This window comes from Peromyscus maniculatus, chromosome 1, assembly GCF_049852395.1.
Source record: "Peromyscus maniculatus bairdii isolate BWxNUB_F1_BW_parent chromosome 1, HU_Pman_BW_mat_3.1, whole genome shotgun sequence".
NCBI classification, from domain to species: Eukaryota; Metazoa; Chordata; class Mammalia; order Rodentia; family Cricetidae; genus Peromyscus; species Peromyscus maniculatus.
This window is the reverse complement of record NC_134852.1, coordinates 66232551-66247834: the sequence shown is the minus strand read 5'-3', so window position 1 is coordinate 66247834 and position 15284 is coordinate 66232551. Positions and strand designations below refer to the sequence as shown.

At 39.4% G+C, this 15284-nt stretch overlaps 1 protein-coding gene across 3 annotated transcripts in view; it reads right to left on the bottom strand.

Annotated features, from left to right (window-relative positions):
* Herc2 (HECT and RLD domain containing E3 ubiquitin protein ligase 2) overlaps window positions 1-15284 on the bottom strand; it is a 169069-nt gene that overhangs the window by 50559 nt on the left and 103226 nt on the right. For all 3 annotated transcript variants that reach the window (XM_042277169.2, XM_042277174.2, XM_076543921.1), the window contains exons 53-64: window positions 13502-13692; window positions 12568-12673; window positions 12387-12478; window positions 10474-10649; window positions 7133-7244; window positions 4407-4488; window positions 4163-4306; window positions 2724-2814; window positions 2101-2278; window positions 1837-1918; window positions 1584-1755; window positions 686-830 (exon numbers count right to left, since the gene is read on the bottom strand). In XM_042277169.2, the coding sequence (XP_042133103.1) occupies window positions 686-830; window positions 1584-1755; window positions 1837-1918; window positions 2101-2278; window positions 2724-2814; window positions 4163-4306; window positions 4407-4488; window positions 7133-7244; window positions 10474-10649; window positions 12387-12478; window positions 12568-12673; window positions 13502-13692 (1571 nt within the window). The remainder of the gene's footprint in view (window positions 1-685; window positions 831-1583; window positions 1756-1836; window positions 1919-2100; window positions 2279-2723; window positions 2815-4162; window positions 4307-4406; window positions 4489-7132; window positions 7245-10473; window positions 10650-12386; window positions 12479-12567; window positions 12674-13501; window positions 13693-15284) is intronic.

The window sequence follows — 15284 nt, the reverse complement described above, 5'->3', positions numbered from 1 at the left end:
TAGTATAAAATAAATGACAAACAAGTATAAGTGTGTGTGTGTGTGTGTGTATATATATATATATGAGAGAAAGAGAGAAATGTAAATTAAAATGATGTATAATAGGGGTCGCTGAGATGGCTCAGCAAGTAAAAGTCCTTATGGCCAAGACTGATGACCTGAGTTCGGTCTCCAAGACTCATATGGGAAAAGGAGAGAGTCAACTCCAGGAAGTTGTCCTCTGACTTAAACATGTGTGTATACATGCACACAGACAGACAGACAGACATAAACACATAGAGATAAAACAATTGTAAAAAAATTATATATAATAAACCATTTATTTAAGAATATTTTTCAGTATCAAATGGCAAATTTCAACAACATAAAAACTGTGATTACATTTGCACCAATCTAATATTAAAACTCATCTAAGCATTCCAGGAATTTAGGGATATTTTTTGTTTTTATTTTCTTGGTGTAGCATGCTGAAAATGTAGTGCAGGCTGGCCTGCAACAACTCACTATGTAACATAGGCTGGCCTTCAACTAGCTACTCTCCAGCTTCAGACTTCCAAACACTGGGATTCCAGGCATACATACATACTCCAGGATACCCAATCGAGTATTTCATTTTGACGAGACAAGAACTGTTCCCTGATGAGCACTCAAGAGGGCACCTTACCCCAGCCTGCTAGAGCCTCACCTGCCCTGAGTCTGTGACCGCCAGGCAATGCAGGGCTCCAACCGCCACATGCACGATCTTCTTCCCTCTCAGTCCTTCCACTACCTGAGGCTTCCGCACGTGCACATCTGAACCGTGGCCCAGTCTGAAGTAGTCCCCTTTCCCCCTGAGAAGAAGGCAACAGTTCTACTATCACTGCATGGTTACAATTTAACAATGCTATAAGAAAAAACGTTCACTGCCACACACACCTAGAGTGGAGGGATAATGTCACATACAGTAAGTACTAAAGATCCTTGAACTCTGCCACTATATACTATAATCCAAACTAACCCATACTAACTTGGCAGGAAGGACCCTTCTTGTGATGTGGTATGTCATACAATAGCTCAGTTACTGTATTTTTCATTGTAAAGAGACTTAACAGCCGACACTGCACACTCCCCTCCCAAGTGCTCTCGGATGTATCTTCAAGTTGCTAACTGCCTGACATGCCATCCAAGGATGGTCTGCACACCCATTCCTGTAGACTTTTTAAATAACACCAGCTCTCACAACACACAAGTAGAAATTTTTTTCAGAATCAAAGGAAGTTAGAAGTCTATTTTGTTCTCCTTATTTCATATAGCTTCCAGTATAATGTAACACAGATTTTTTTTAAAGGCTATATAAACGTCATGCAAACTAATTCAAAGCTTCTCTAGATTTTCTTTACATAATGAACTGTAAGATCTTTCTTTTTCATAATTTTATCAGTAATCTCAATTCAACAATTCAATATAGATTTTTCCCCCCACAAAAAGATGTCAAATGAATAAGAAAGTAACAGTTTTACAAGCAGCCTAGCCTGGGCACAAGGCAAAGCCTGAGTTCTCCACACATTCCGCCTTCAGCAATGACACTGACAAAGTTTACATACCATGTCCACACCACTCCTGACTTGGTGAGTGCCAAGGAAAACTGAGCTCCACACTCAATCTGGCAAACACCCTGGCCATTTAGTCTCTCGATGTTCTGGGGAATGTTACAGCCTTCACTTCCTCCTCGGCCCAATTTTCCAAAATCACCATCACCCCAGGAAAATACCAAACCTAGGTTTAAAAAATAATATCTCAGGCAAATACTTAGTAACACCTACCCAGCTAGAAACTTAGCATCACACCAGCTCCTACCTTCATCAGTCAGAGCCAGCGTCTGTGCATCTCTGCTTCCACAAGCAACCTGGATCACTCTGTGACCAAGAAGGACTTTTACCTACTCGATTACAAATTTAAAAACAGAATGAAGCATGGGGACAGAAAAAGCAATGGAAATTTTCCAACAGACTGAAAATCAATAATGTTCATGTCTTTAAAAACCTAGACGTGAGGTTTATCTTCACTTAAAAAATCAAAGTGATAAAGCTTTTTATAAGCAACAAAAATGTGTATAATCACCATTTTGGGCTTCAGCTGTGTTGTATTGTCCCCATGTCCCAGTCGGCCATACTCGCCAAGGCCCCAGGTGTACAGTTCCCCACTGGACGTCAGGGCTGCACTGTGAGAACTCCCGCAGGCAATGTCCCTGATGCGCTTGGTTTTCAGGGCCTCTATCAACCTTGGCTTGTCACAGTTCCTAAGGCAAGAGTAAAGTACACACCTTACCAATCGTCTTTTCACAGAGATGGCCCATCTTTGGTCAACAAAAAATATATATCACTCGAACTATCAAACCTTAAAAAAAACAGTGTGTGGCCAGACGGTGATAGCACATGCCTTTAATTCCAGCACTAGGGAGGGAAAGGCAGGTGGATCTCTGTGAGTTCGAGGCCAGCCTGGTCTACAGAGCGAGATCCAGGGCAGGCAGCAAAACTACACAGAGAAACCCTGTCTCAAAAAACCAAAAAAAAAAAAAAAAAGTGTGAAACCACAGTGTATCCACCCAGGTTTTTTAAAATTAATATTTACTTCAATAAATAATTTATGTATATAATTTTCTACAAAACAACTATGAAAAATACACTATTATTACTAGTTAACAGTTTCTTACTAATAAGCAAGATTGAAGGAAACAGTCTTACATTCTACTGAAGTGTCCAAGTTTTCCATCATCACCTTCACCCCATGAAAACACTTTCCCATCCACGGTTAAGGCTGTAGCATGCCGGCCACCTGCAACATTCATACAGGGGAAGTTTGCCCAAGTGTAGTGTATAAAAGATTCACCATTTGCTACCCAATCTGCCTGGCATACATCATGTACTCAATATGCATGTATTAACTAAATGAATAAACAGACCCATCACCACAGTTATCATAAAAGCTTTCTGGGTGACATAGATGTAAAATAAATGGACTTTTAGTAAATTACAAATTGTTAAAAAATATTTTACCTGAAAAGAACCAAAATAATAATGACTGTTCATGGGCTTCCATTACTTTAAATAGATTAAAAAGTCCAAACTAAGATAAAAAGAGTGAAAATAAGGACATTATAATTAGGCAGACTGTCAAATGCCATGATAAATACTCCATGATGTGCCCAGCAGTGGGACTATTTTAACAATCTCCATTACTGGCAGTTAAGACATCATACCCACTATTCTGAAAGCATATCAGCTATGCTTTTCCCTGACATTCTCGCAGGCCAATGTTCTGCCTCAGGTTATAGGCATGCGTTCTGGCTGTATAGTCAGGGCACTACAAACCACTGAGCTCCAAGGCAATGGAGCAGATGGGGCTCCTGGTACCCAGTTTTCACTTTCTATGTTATCACCAACAGAAAACTCCATATGATCAGGGGCAACAACAAGCTTAACTTTAGAGAGGGGCTGCATGGGGCCATCTTCCCACAGAGATAGGCCAGAAGAGCCAGTGCTCTTCACAGGCAGATGACTTACAGGTGGGCTCAGTCCCTAACCCAGGAGCTAACGGGAGAAAAGTAAATTCTTGTTTTGCTTGTAGGTTCTATCAAACCCTATCCAGTACCAGCATGAATTGAGCTTGGTATGGAGAGTTGCGTTCCGTTCCTCAGGAGTCTCTAGCATGGTGCTGCATAACATTTTAGTAATGCCAAAGCTAAAACTGAAGGGTAGCAATGAACTTGCTTGAAAATTATCTTTCTCATCACTGAGAATTCATAGGTACTTCGGGGAATTTGATGAAAGCCACTGACTTTTCATAGTCAAATAGCATATTTAAGCAATAGAACTTTATAATTTCATAGCTAAAAAATGTTGGGCCTGACATAATCACTCTAGGACTGAACACACTATCCTTGAGAGGTACACCCATACACCTGAAATGCCAACAATGCTGACTTCCAAAAAAGCATTATTAAGTACTAATAACAAAATCTTAGACGACCCAGGGACTCACATCATCCACCTTTTTCTTCAGAATGGTTAACTAAAACTTGAAAAAGAACACAAGGATACTTCAGGGAGTTCCTGAAGGGCCTCTATCACTTGCAGGAGCAAAAGGCACATTAGGCACATGAACACTAATGCTAGACTCGTACCTGAGTGAACTGCTACCTTCTTGACCACATAGCTGCTGAGGGCTGTGATCTGCCGAGGAATAGGAACCGTCCCACTAGACATACCCAGCCCCAGGCGGCCATTTGTGGCTTCTCCACAAGAATACACCTTCCCTTCCACAGTCACTGAAAGAACAATCAGAAGAAGTCTCACTTCTCATAACATAAAAGCTACTTTTTAAAATACGTGTTAAACATGATTTTCCCAATATGAGAGTAATCATACCTGCAAACAAGCTCTTAGAACCACCAGCCACCTGAACCACATTCAGAGCGGACAGAGTCTCAGAGAATGAAGGAACCTTGATCTGGAATAGTATTTTTTAAAACAAAGGAAGGAAAAAGATAATGTTTAAACATTTTCAGTCCTAAGTGATTCAACAGATGACATACAGAATTGCTGCTAATTTGTGATTACCTTAACTGCAGGAGGCCTTAGCTCTTAGAAATACAAACTGAAGTATTTTGGGGATGAAAGAATACAATTAGATTTACTTAGAGTGGATTTGCAGGGCAGAAACACAATTAGAACAGGGGTTGGGGAGATGACTCAGTGAAGGGCTCGCCATGCAAGCATGGGGATTTGAGTCCAATCCCCAGAGTCCAATAAAAGAGCCAGGGGTGGTGCCCTGTGCTTATCATCGCAATGCTGGGGAAGAAAGGCAGCTGGATCCTTTGGAGCTTGCTGGTCAGCCAATCTAGCCTAATCCCAATGAGTTTGGGACTAATGAAAGACCCTGTCTCAAAAAACAAAGGAAATGGTGCCTAAGGAACTGCCATATGCATGAACAAATACCAAAAAGCAGCTAGTTGTAGGCAACCTTTGGAGTCTGAAACAGGGACATGAGAAGTCACAACTCTGAACCTTTCTACTTTGTGAGTATTTCTGTACTAAAAGGTATAAAATGAAATATATATGCTATGATTTGAGCATAAAAGGCTACCACAGGTTCATGTGTTTGAACATTTAGTCTCCAGCTCGTGATACTCTTCTGGAGAATTGAAGATTCAGTAGCAGGTAGGAGGTAGGTAGAGGAAAGAGGATACTTGGGGGTTAACCTTGAGGGTTAAAGCACAACACTGCTTTTGGTCTTCTCTCTGATTCCTGATCTGCTCAGATGGAAAAGCAAGCTACTGTCGCCATGCCTTCCCCACATTGACACACTGTGTCCCTCCTCAAGATGTGGGCCCATGCACATCTTTCTTTCCTCGAGTTACTTCTTTGAGGTATTTTGTCAGAGCAACAAGCAAGGTCAAACAATATACAATATAAAGATTAAAAATAAAAGAGTAAACTGCTCTTCAAGCCATAGCCTTGTTCACTCTTTCACTCACATCTCTAAGAAACTGTATGCTAATTGGGCATGGTGGGGCACATCTTTAATCTCAAAGCTTGATAAGCAGAGGCAGATGGGGAATCTCTGTGAGTTTAGGGACAGCCTGGCTTACAGAGTTAGTCCAGGTCAGCCAGGGATATATAGTGAGGCCCTGTCTCAAATGGGAAAAAAAAGAAAGAAAGGAAAAAGGAGAGGGAGGGGGGAGGGAAGGAAGGAGGGAGGGAGGGAGGGAGGGAGGGAGGGAGGGAGGGAGGGAGGGAGGGAGGAAGGAAGGAAGGAAGGAAGGAAGGAAGGAAGGAAGGAAGGAAGGAAGGAAGGAAGGAAGGAAGGAAGGAAGGAAATTATATGTTTCTGTTTTCCACTGTAGATAGATGTGGTTTAAATTGAAAATCCTCTGTCTAAGAAACCCTTTATTATTATGTTGTGGTTTGTTTTATCATTATGAATGGACCTGGAAATGTAAGGTAAAACAGGCTTTGACCAGATGAGACCTAGATCTAACTGCCAATGACCCCTGCAATGGGGATCTGGGACCTTAGGACATAAATGTAAATTAAGGCTGCCCAAATAACAATAAAAATTAGTTCCAGTATGAACATGGAGGAGGTTCAAATAAGTAAGTTCTAATAGTTTCTGCTTCTGGACAATGCAGGTAATAGAGGCACATGACTGATGATGTCACCACAGAAAACTAAAAAGAACAGATTTCATCTGATGAACTTGTCTCCCAATACTAAAATTTAGAGGAAGTTGTTTCTTGGGACTCCTCAAGCAAGACATAATGTACAATGAATTCAATCCCAATTCAAATGCATTATTTGTTATAGTTACTCTATTTTTTTTTTTTTTTTGGAAAATCTTACCTTTTTTGTGAAAAAGTATTTCACAAATTAGCCTTTAACCCAACTATTTATGAAATCAAGTACAAGCATAGAAACAAAATGTCATATGGCTTTCCCTTGGTCTCGGGACTTATTAACAGTGAAGGGAGAGAATAGGAAAAGAGGGAGGGAAAACTGAGGTCTAGATAGATAGATAGATAGATAGATAGATAGATAGATAGAGAGAGAGAGAGAGAGAGAGAGAGAGAGAGAGAGAGAGAGAGAGAGAAGTGGGTAAATGATTTGGGGGCGGGGAGATAAGTATCTACCTACAAGCCACTCCATGATGACAAGTGTGCACATTCAGGTAGGTCTATTTTTGCCCATTTCCCTGTGCTTACAAAGCATCCTCTCCATAAAAGCTATACTACCTCAAATATCGAGAAAGCAAAAAAGTCACAGTTTATTCATCTGTGTACCACTACAGCATTTTTACACATTATTCTCTAAGTGTAAGTGTTTTACTGTACTGAAGGCAAGATATTCATAATCTACAGTTTTGACCTGTGCATGGTCATATCATTTCACATATGTTCTAGTTTATGCCATAGTCTATTAGGGCCAGAATACAACTATATCTAAAGGAGAGAAGCTGCTCACAAACTGAACCTGACACAGTATATTACCTTTGAAAATGGAATTCAAAACCCACATCCAGAAAGTGGTACTTTAAAGAGCCTCAGACAGACGCAACAACAAGCACTCACATCAGCCACAGGGAACGGGGTGAGTACCTTAGAGCCTTTGAGCCCTCCCAGCTGGTCTTTGTCATTCAGTCCCCACACAAACACTTTGGTTCTTATTGTAGCTGTTGACTCCAACCCCGAAGTCTTCTTTCTAATAAGACTAGGCAGGAAAACAAAGGTAGAATAAAGCTTATTCAGCACAAAGCATTTAACACACACAAGAGCACCTCCAAGTAATGAGCATGCTCTAGTTATTCTTAGAAACTCTTACAAGATCTTCTTTAACACATAAAACCACCAATCTGTATATGAGAAAGTGCTCTAGAGGACCAACATTTCTAGTGACATGGATGAAAGTTATACATTAAACTGTATCTTACTTTTATTCAGTACAGTAAACATTTATACGTTAGTCTGTTTTGTTTTCATCCATTTGATTGTTTTTGAGTTTGGGGTCTCACTATGCAGCCCCATCTGGCATGGAACTCACTAGCTAGGCTAGGCAGTTCATTAAACTTACAGAGATCTGTCTGCCTTGACTCCCTGGGTGCTAGGATTATAGGTGTGTACCACCACACCTGGTAACATGTTATCTTTTAATAGCACCAATTTATATCTTATCCTTTTATTTTTAGTGGAGAACATTCCAGAATCAGATAAATTGGTCATTACCAGATTCTGTGAGGCAAAACTTGAAAATCCACGGCATATCTGCTTTCTTCCTAAACACAAGTTAAACATAACACTGCTTCACTGGCTAAGAACAAGCTGGAGGTTCTGCCATCCTCGCACTCCTGGGCTGCTGCCTACCTTGCTGAACCCATCTACTGACCTGTCCTTGAGGGTAGGACACCGAGTCACCATCAGCCACAGTACTCCAGTTCTTAATTTGATAAAGGCTCATAGTGCACAGGACAGAGTTAAGATTGTCTCAGCTTTGATGCCAAGTGCTAAAATTCTGCTTCTTTTACTTGTTTTTTTTTTTTTTTTTTGAGCTTTTTTTTTTTTATAAGGAATGGAAGATTCTGGGTTTTAGAAACTATGCTTTATGTAAATAGGTCTTTTTTAAAATAAATAAATGTTATATAGCAATAAATATTTACTTTAGGAGATCAAAACCCCATGGTATGGAAATAAAAATGTAGAAAGCTGACTTATCTGATAAGAGGCAAAGTAGAACAAACTAATATACAAAGTACCAAATTATCATGTAATAGATTTTGGTCAAAAATACAGCTGGGAAACAAGTACTGATATTCAGAATATTCAATGAGTGGTACGATGTTAAGTACTGAATGGTCAGCTAAACATAGTCACTGTGGACACATGCAATTTGGGGGCAGGCTCTGAGAAAGACTTCTTAGACTGTTAATTAATCCAGACATTATTAGATTAATTAATAGGATTATTTGGGAATTTAAAGATGCACTCAAATGTCTCAATTTTCTTGTTAGTGTATTCAATTACAAAGAAAAACAACAACAACAAAAAACCCCCATCACTAAATTATGGTTACCTCAAATATATAATAGATGTATTAATTATACCTGCCCAATTCATTTTAGTAGCCACTAAACAAGAAAAACTAACTTACAATTCTCACATATTGCAAATAAGCTAGTATATATATATACTGTTTTCTGTGGTGGTATTGTGTTCCCCAAAGTGCACGCTAATAAACTTATCTGGGGTCAGAGACAGAACAGCCACAATATTAAACATAGAGGATAGGCAGTGGTAGCACACGCCTTTAATCCTAGCATTCCAGGGGCAGAGATCTACCTGGATCTCTGTGTGTTCAAGGATACAGCCAAGCATGGTGACTCACACCTTTAATCCCAGAAAGTGAGTCTTTAATTCCAGGGAGTGGTGGCAGAAAGCAGAAAGGTATATAAGGCATGAAGACCAGAAACTAGAAGCTTTTGGCTGGTTAAGCTTTTAGGCTTTTGAGCAGCAGTTCAGCTGAAATTCATTCTGGATGAGGACTCAAAATCTTCCAGTCTGAGGAAACAGGATCAGCTGAGGAATTGGCAAGGTGAGGTGGCTGTGGCTTGTTCTACTTCTCTGATCTTCTAGTATTCACCCCAATACCCAGCCCAGATTTGTTTTTTATTAATAAGACCTGTTAAGATTCATGCTACAGTTTTCTTTTCAACATCTATGAAGAGGTTTTGAAATAAGGCAGGACAGCATATAAAACCAATCTCACAGGCCCTGGAATGAACTGGCTCACCCCACAGTTGCTGGCCCACTCATGACAAGAGCATGTGTTGAGCAATAGTACAGATAGAGCTACTCGTTCTGTCTCCTTACATCACTGAAAGTAAGTTACAGCAAAATGTGTTTGGTCAACTGAGTGGCCTCCAATGCCTATGGAAGGCTCTGGCCCTACTAGGAGTCCTACATGGCCTTAGCAATGCTGGAAACATAGAAATTTATTTTGCACATGGTTTGTCTGAACAACTCCACGTGCACCAATTCATCTACAAAAGCACAACATGTGAGGAAAGTGATTATCTGCAATGTTGCTGTTAGGACAGCAAATGAAGCCAAAGAAGTCCTTGTTATACACATGTCATGGAATAAACACACAAATGGAAGAAGCTGTCACCCCTGACATATGCTACTCAATTCCTTTTGCCTGCCCACCCTGCTTCACAACACTGACTCTTCCTGTTGGGGGGCAACACTCCACTTTAGTCCCTCAAGTCAGTATGCAATCCTCTTTCTTCCCGGCTCTAACATCAAACTGATGCAGATGAGTCTGTCTAATTTCATTTGTGTGTCCACCACAGGGCTGACCCACAGATGTTCCACAGACACATGGTGAATGATGATTACAGTAACAGTCATCACTATCTCACATACACAGTCAGGAATAACAAGAAGTCATAAGATTTCATAAAAATTATACACAAGAGCCTCAAGATAATCCAGAGACAGTTGTATAACAATGTCCAAGTACTTAATGCTACCAAATTATAAACTTAAAATTGCTGAAATGGAAAATTATACTTAGTATATTTTACCATAATACAGAAAAACTAAAACATTTAAGTTAATAGTAAAATAACTGGCAATAAAATATACCATGGCATTTCTGTAGAAAATCATATTCTAGCATAGAAAAGGAAGCTACAAGGATTTACACCACAACAGTAACAAAGACGTTTCAGGTTAAAAACAAAAGTAAACTTTTTTTTTTCCAATCCTCTTTCCAATTTTTTTTTTTTTGAAATGTGTATTTTTTCAATGTTTTATTCTTTGAAAACTCGACTGAATGCTCACACATCCCAGTAGGCATGCTGCTCTCTCCCCTCATTGAGAGTAAACACGCGCATCTGTGCATGGGATACAAGGTAAGCGAGCCCAGCAGCAGGACCTCTCACCTGCCAGTGCTGCCTTTGTCGTCCTCCTCCTCCTCATTATCTGAAGCCAGAAAAGGGACCGCAGCCAAGTCCTCCTCCTCAGCACGGATGCGTCCCAGCAGGATGAGACCGTGGATTTTACAGTCAATTCCTGAGCTCCTGCACTGTTTGATTGCAATCTCGATGTACCTGTGATACTGGATGAAAAAAGAATGAGCTACAGACTTCTCAGACTCAAGAGACAGACACTGAGATTCTGGGAAAATGGCAGATTACAAAGTGCATCTGTGATTTCATGAGTCTGGGTAGAAGGCCAAGATGAAAGGCCTTCAATGGAGAAATAACAGAAAGAACTACAGAAAACAGGTTTTATTTTCTGCCCCCAAAGAAGCCAGTTAGCTCATCTCACCACACCAAGGAGCACAGTCAGAGCTGAACCCTGCTAGGAAGTGCCCTGAAGGGGCTCCTAGCTCCCACGGAAAGCATGAGAATGAGCTGCCAGGAGAGACAGTGTGGGCTGTTGGAAATTCAAACTGGAGGCAGAACCTCAAGTTAACTAGACCTCAGCAAACCACACTAGAAAGAGGTAGAGGAATCTGAAGTTGAACATTTCCAACACTTAAAATCTTCCTTCCTCACCACTGCCTAGAGAAGACAACACTAGGTGACTGAAAGACTCCCATGCTCCTGGATTGGCAGAGTTAATATAAAAACAGCTAGGTTACCAAGAGTAATTAAGAGATTCAATGCAATCTTCTTCAAAGTTGCAATGATATTAACTGAAGTAAAAAAAAAAATCTTAAAATTCATATGGAAATATAAAATTAACCTGGGTAACCAAAGCAATTCTACGCATAAAGAACACTGCCAGATGTATCATAATACAGGACCTCAAATTACTCCATAGAGCTACAGTGACAGAGAACCACATGGTACTGGTACAAAAACCAATATGCAGACAAATAAAACAGAACGGAAGACCCAGAAATAAACTCACACAGCTGTTCTTCAAAAAAGGTGTCAAAAACCAACACTGGAAAAAATACAACTTATTAAACACAACTGATGTCCACCTGCAGAAGACTAAGATAAGAAGATCCTTATCTCACTCGACACAAAACTTAAAGTGAACTAGAGAGTAACTGGAAACAGTGAAACTGCTAAAGGGAAATGCAGAGAAAACATTTCACATAGGTATAAACAAGAACTTTCCACACAGAACACCAATAGTAGAGCTAACAACCTCAAGAGTTAACAAATGAAAGTACAAGAAATGTCTGCACAGCAAAAGAAACCATGAGCAGAGGGAACAGCCTGCCTACAGGCTTACAGAAAACCTTTGCCAGATGGATTTTCAAGAGACACAATCAACTCGTATTCTTTCTGCAAGTTATTTTATTACTACTTCACAAGTTCAACAGTTGAAGCACAGGGTACAGCGACAAAGAAGCAATTTCAATATCATAAATATGGTCAGAAAATCTACCACTAAGGAAAAGATACTAAGTGTTTACAAATATGTGTGGATGTAAAGAGTAACTTCAGCTGGGTGGTGGTAGCACATGCCTTTAATCCCAGCACTCGGGAGACAAAGGCAGGTGGATCTCTGTGAGTTCAATACCAGCCTGATCTACAGACTGAGTTCCAGGACAGCCAGGGCTACACAAAGAACCCTGTCTTGAAAAACAAAACAAAAACAAACAAACAAAAAAGAGTAACTCTTTTAAAGAGTACTAGGAATATGAACCTATGCATATTACCAACAGTGAAAAGTAAAATCAGTTTTGCTTCTTTTCCAAAAGTTAACTGTATAAAATAAGGCATTGAAATACGTAAATCATTTAAGAAGGAAAAAACTAGGTTGAGTGCTAACACATAATTGTCATCCATGTCCTACATGAAATCACACAAAAAGAAACAAGACTATAACTCACCTCTGCACAGTCATTTAGCAGGGGCACAGTGGTGTCAGTTTGGTTGATATTAATGGTCTTTAGCTCAATTAGGTTATTTAAGGAATTTCCACCTAGGACAAAAAAGATGTAAAGAAATCAAACAATCTTTATTAAACATAAGGAAGGAAAGGCTTCTTTTATAGGAAATGAATTCAATTACCTGACACCACAACCAGGGATGGCATGTAGCTACTGTCTGCTGGATCTACTATCATTTTTAACCTATGAACAAGAACATCTGGGAAAATCTCCAAACGAATCCAGTGCTTTTTTTTAAAAAGAGAAGAAAAAAATATACTCTCAGTTACCAAAATTTAAGTTATATTTAGCTGCTAAAAGTTATCACTAGGAGCCAGCATGGTGGCTCAGTGGACAGAGACACTTGCTGCTAAACCTAGGAACCTGAGTTCAACCCCCAAGAACCTACATGGTTGAAAACCAACAAGTTCTGAACCCCATGTGCATGCATACATACAAATAAATAAGGCATTAAGTTAAAGTAAAATAAAATAGGATCATTGAAGCCTGAACCTGAAATTTTTATATACAAAATATAGAGTGAAAATCTACCCTTACTCTGGAAGAAAGAACATCCTCCCCACCACTTGCTGATTAGAGCAGTCTTACTCCAAGTCATATAAATGATACATTCATAGACTTCTGACCAGTGTTAGTACTTTTATAACAAGGCTTGGTCACAGAAAACATTAGAGTTGAGATAAAGAAAATGCCCCCTTCCCATCACATCTACCCTGTTGGCACACAAGGTACAAACAGTATTAGTACAATCCCCAAAACTCATCTGTATGTTAGAATAACTTCTAACCAGAAGTATAACAGGAATTAATATTTTATATGTGAAAATATAAAAAAAAAACTGGTCACTTAATAAAATCTGTTGTTCATGGTGTTTAAAAATCTAACAACAATACACCATATACTACTCTGTACGTTTAAAATTATTTATGAACTGAAATATGGAAATGAGCGTTGAGGGGGTATCGGCAAAGCTAAAGGTTCTTCAGTTCATTGCAAAGGTCTACAATCTACCTTCCAAATCAAGAGTATTTCCTGACACGCTCCACAAACATTACCTTCCCTTGAGACCCAGAAGACTGCCAACAGGGCTCACTGCCATCAATGAGACGAGAAGCCTGGTTTACGGAGGACGAAACATTCAGGCTCTTCACCATTCGGGACCAGCTGTCTAGAAGCATTCCAGGCTGGCTGCTATGACATCGCTTCAGCTGCTTTCCAGAACGGCCACAAAATACTGCAGACTGCCCTATTGCATGGAGCCACACAGAGGGTAGACAATTGTGGGACTGGACAGAGCCTCCACGTTTGAGAAACCAAGAGGACCACACAGCCAAGAGCTTCTAACTATACTATTGTTTAAGTATCTTTGAATTTAAAAAGAGCTAGTTAATAGCAAAAATGGCCTTTAAAAACCATTATTATTTTTTATCAATTTGAGAGATGAAGTCTGCATAATGCTGTAATTCATTCCACTTAAATCTTCTCAGGTAATAATAGGGCAATGTATTTTCAAACAACCTGTGTCAGTACACACACACACACACACACACACACACACACACAATTATTAGAACTGCTTTTAGTATCTGGGGGAGTAGTTCAGTGGGAGAGTGCTTGCCTGGCATACAGGATGCCCCAGAATCAATCTCCAGCACCACAAAAAAATAAAAATAAAAACACTTTTATAAATGCAGAACTAAAAGATCAACTTTGTAAAGTATTTACACATCCATTAATAGTAAACTGAGAAATTCACCTAGACTTTCCTAACTAGAAGAACCAGACAAGGCAAAGTAAGCAAACCTCTGTTTGAAAGTACCATAAATAATGAGCTAGAAAAGAATTAAGGCCAGCATTTAAAGAAGGCTAGGGATAAATACAAGTATACAGAGAAGACATGGCCTGAGTAATCCTGCTAGGTAATCATTAATAAAATAAATAAAAATTAAAAATTAAAAAAAATAGTGCAAAACAATTTTCCACAAAAAGGATATATATAAACATCCAAAACAATACACATAAGCACAGACTTGACAAATTATTTTGTCATTAGGGAAATTCAAGTCAAAACTCAAGAAAACATTTCTTACCTACTATGAAGGACATCATAAAAAAAACCTAAAGACTTACAAATACTAAAAAGGATGTGAACTAGCCAAATGCTGCTACATTACTAGTGGTTATATAAATAGCACAGCTACTGGCCAAACATTCTGGCAGTAGCTCCAAGGTACACAGCCAACAATTTAAAACCAAGATACAAACGGATACATGCACAGCAATGTTAATGCCTACATTATTCACAATAGCCAACATGGAAGACAAATATTAAATGGCCATGAATAAATAAATGGAAAAAAGCACTTGGTATACACATACAGTGGAAAATTGTAACTATCGACTATATAAGACATATTCTGATTAAACATTACAACACAGATAACCCTGAAGATAGTAAGGTAAACTAAGATTTTAATCAGCAGAGTAAATATTTCACAACTCTGCCTATATGATCTACCTAAAGTACACAAATTCACAGACACAGAAAGACAAGCTGACATAAGTTTGAGTCATTTGGGAAGAGGGACTATCAATTAAAAAAATTACCTTCGTAAGATTTGTCTGTGGGCAAGTTCGCAATACATTTTCTTTCTTTTTATCATTATTAAGAGATATTCTATTCATTTTACATACCAACCACAGATTCCTCTCTCCTCCCTCCTCCCGCCCCCGAGCCTTCCCTCCCAACCCACTCCCCATTTCCACCTCTCCAAGGCAAGGTCTCCATTGGAGAGTCAGCAGAGCCTAGTACGATCAGTCAAGGCCGGTCCAAGCCCC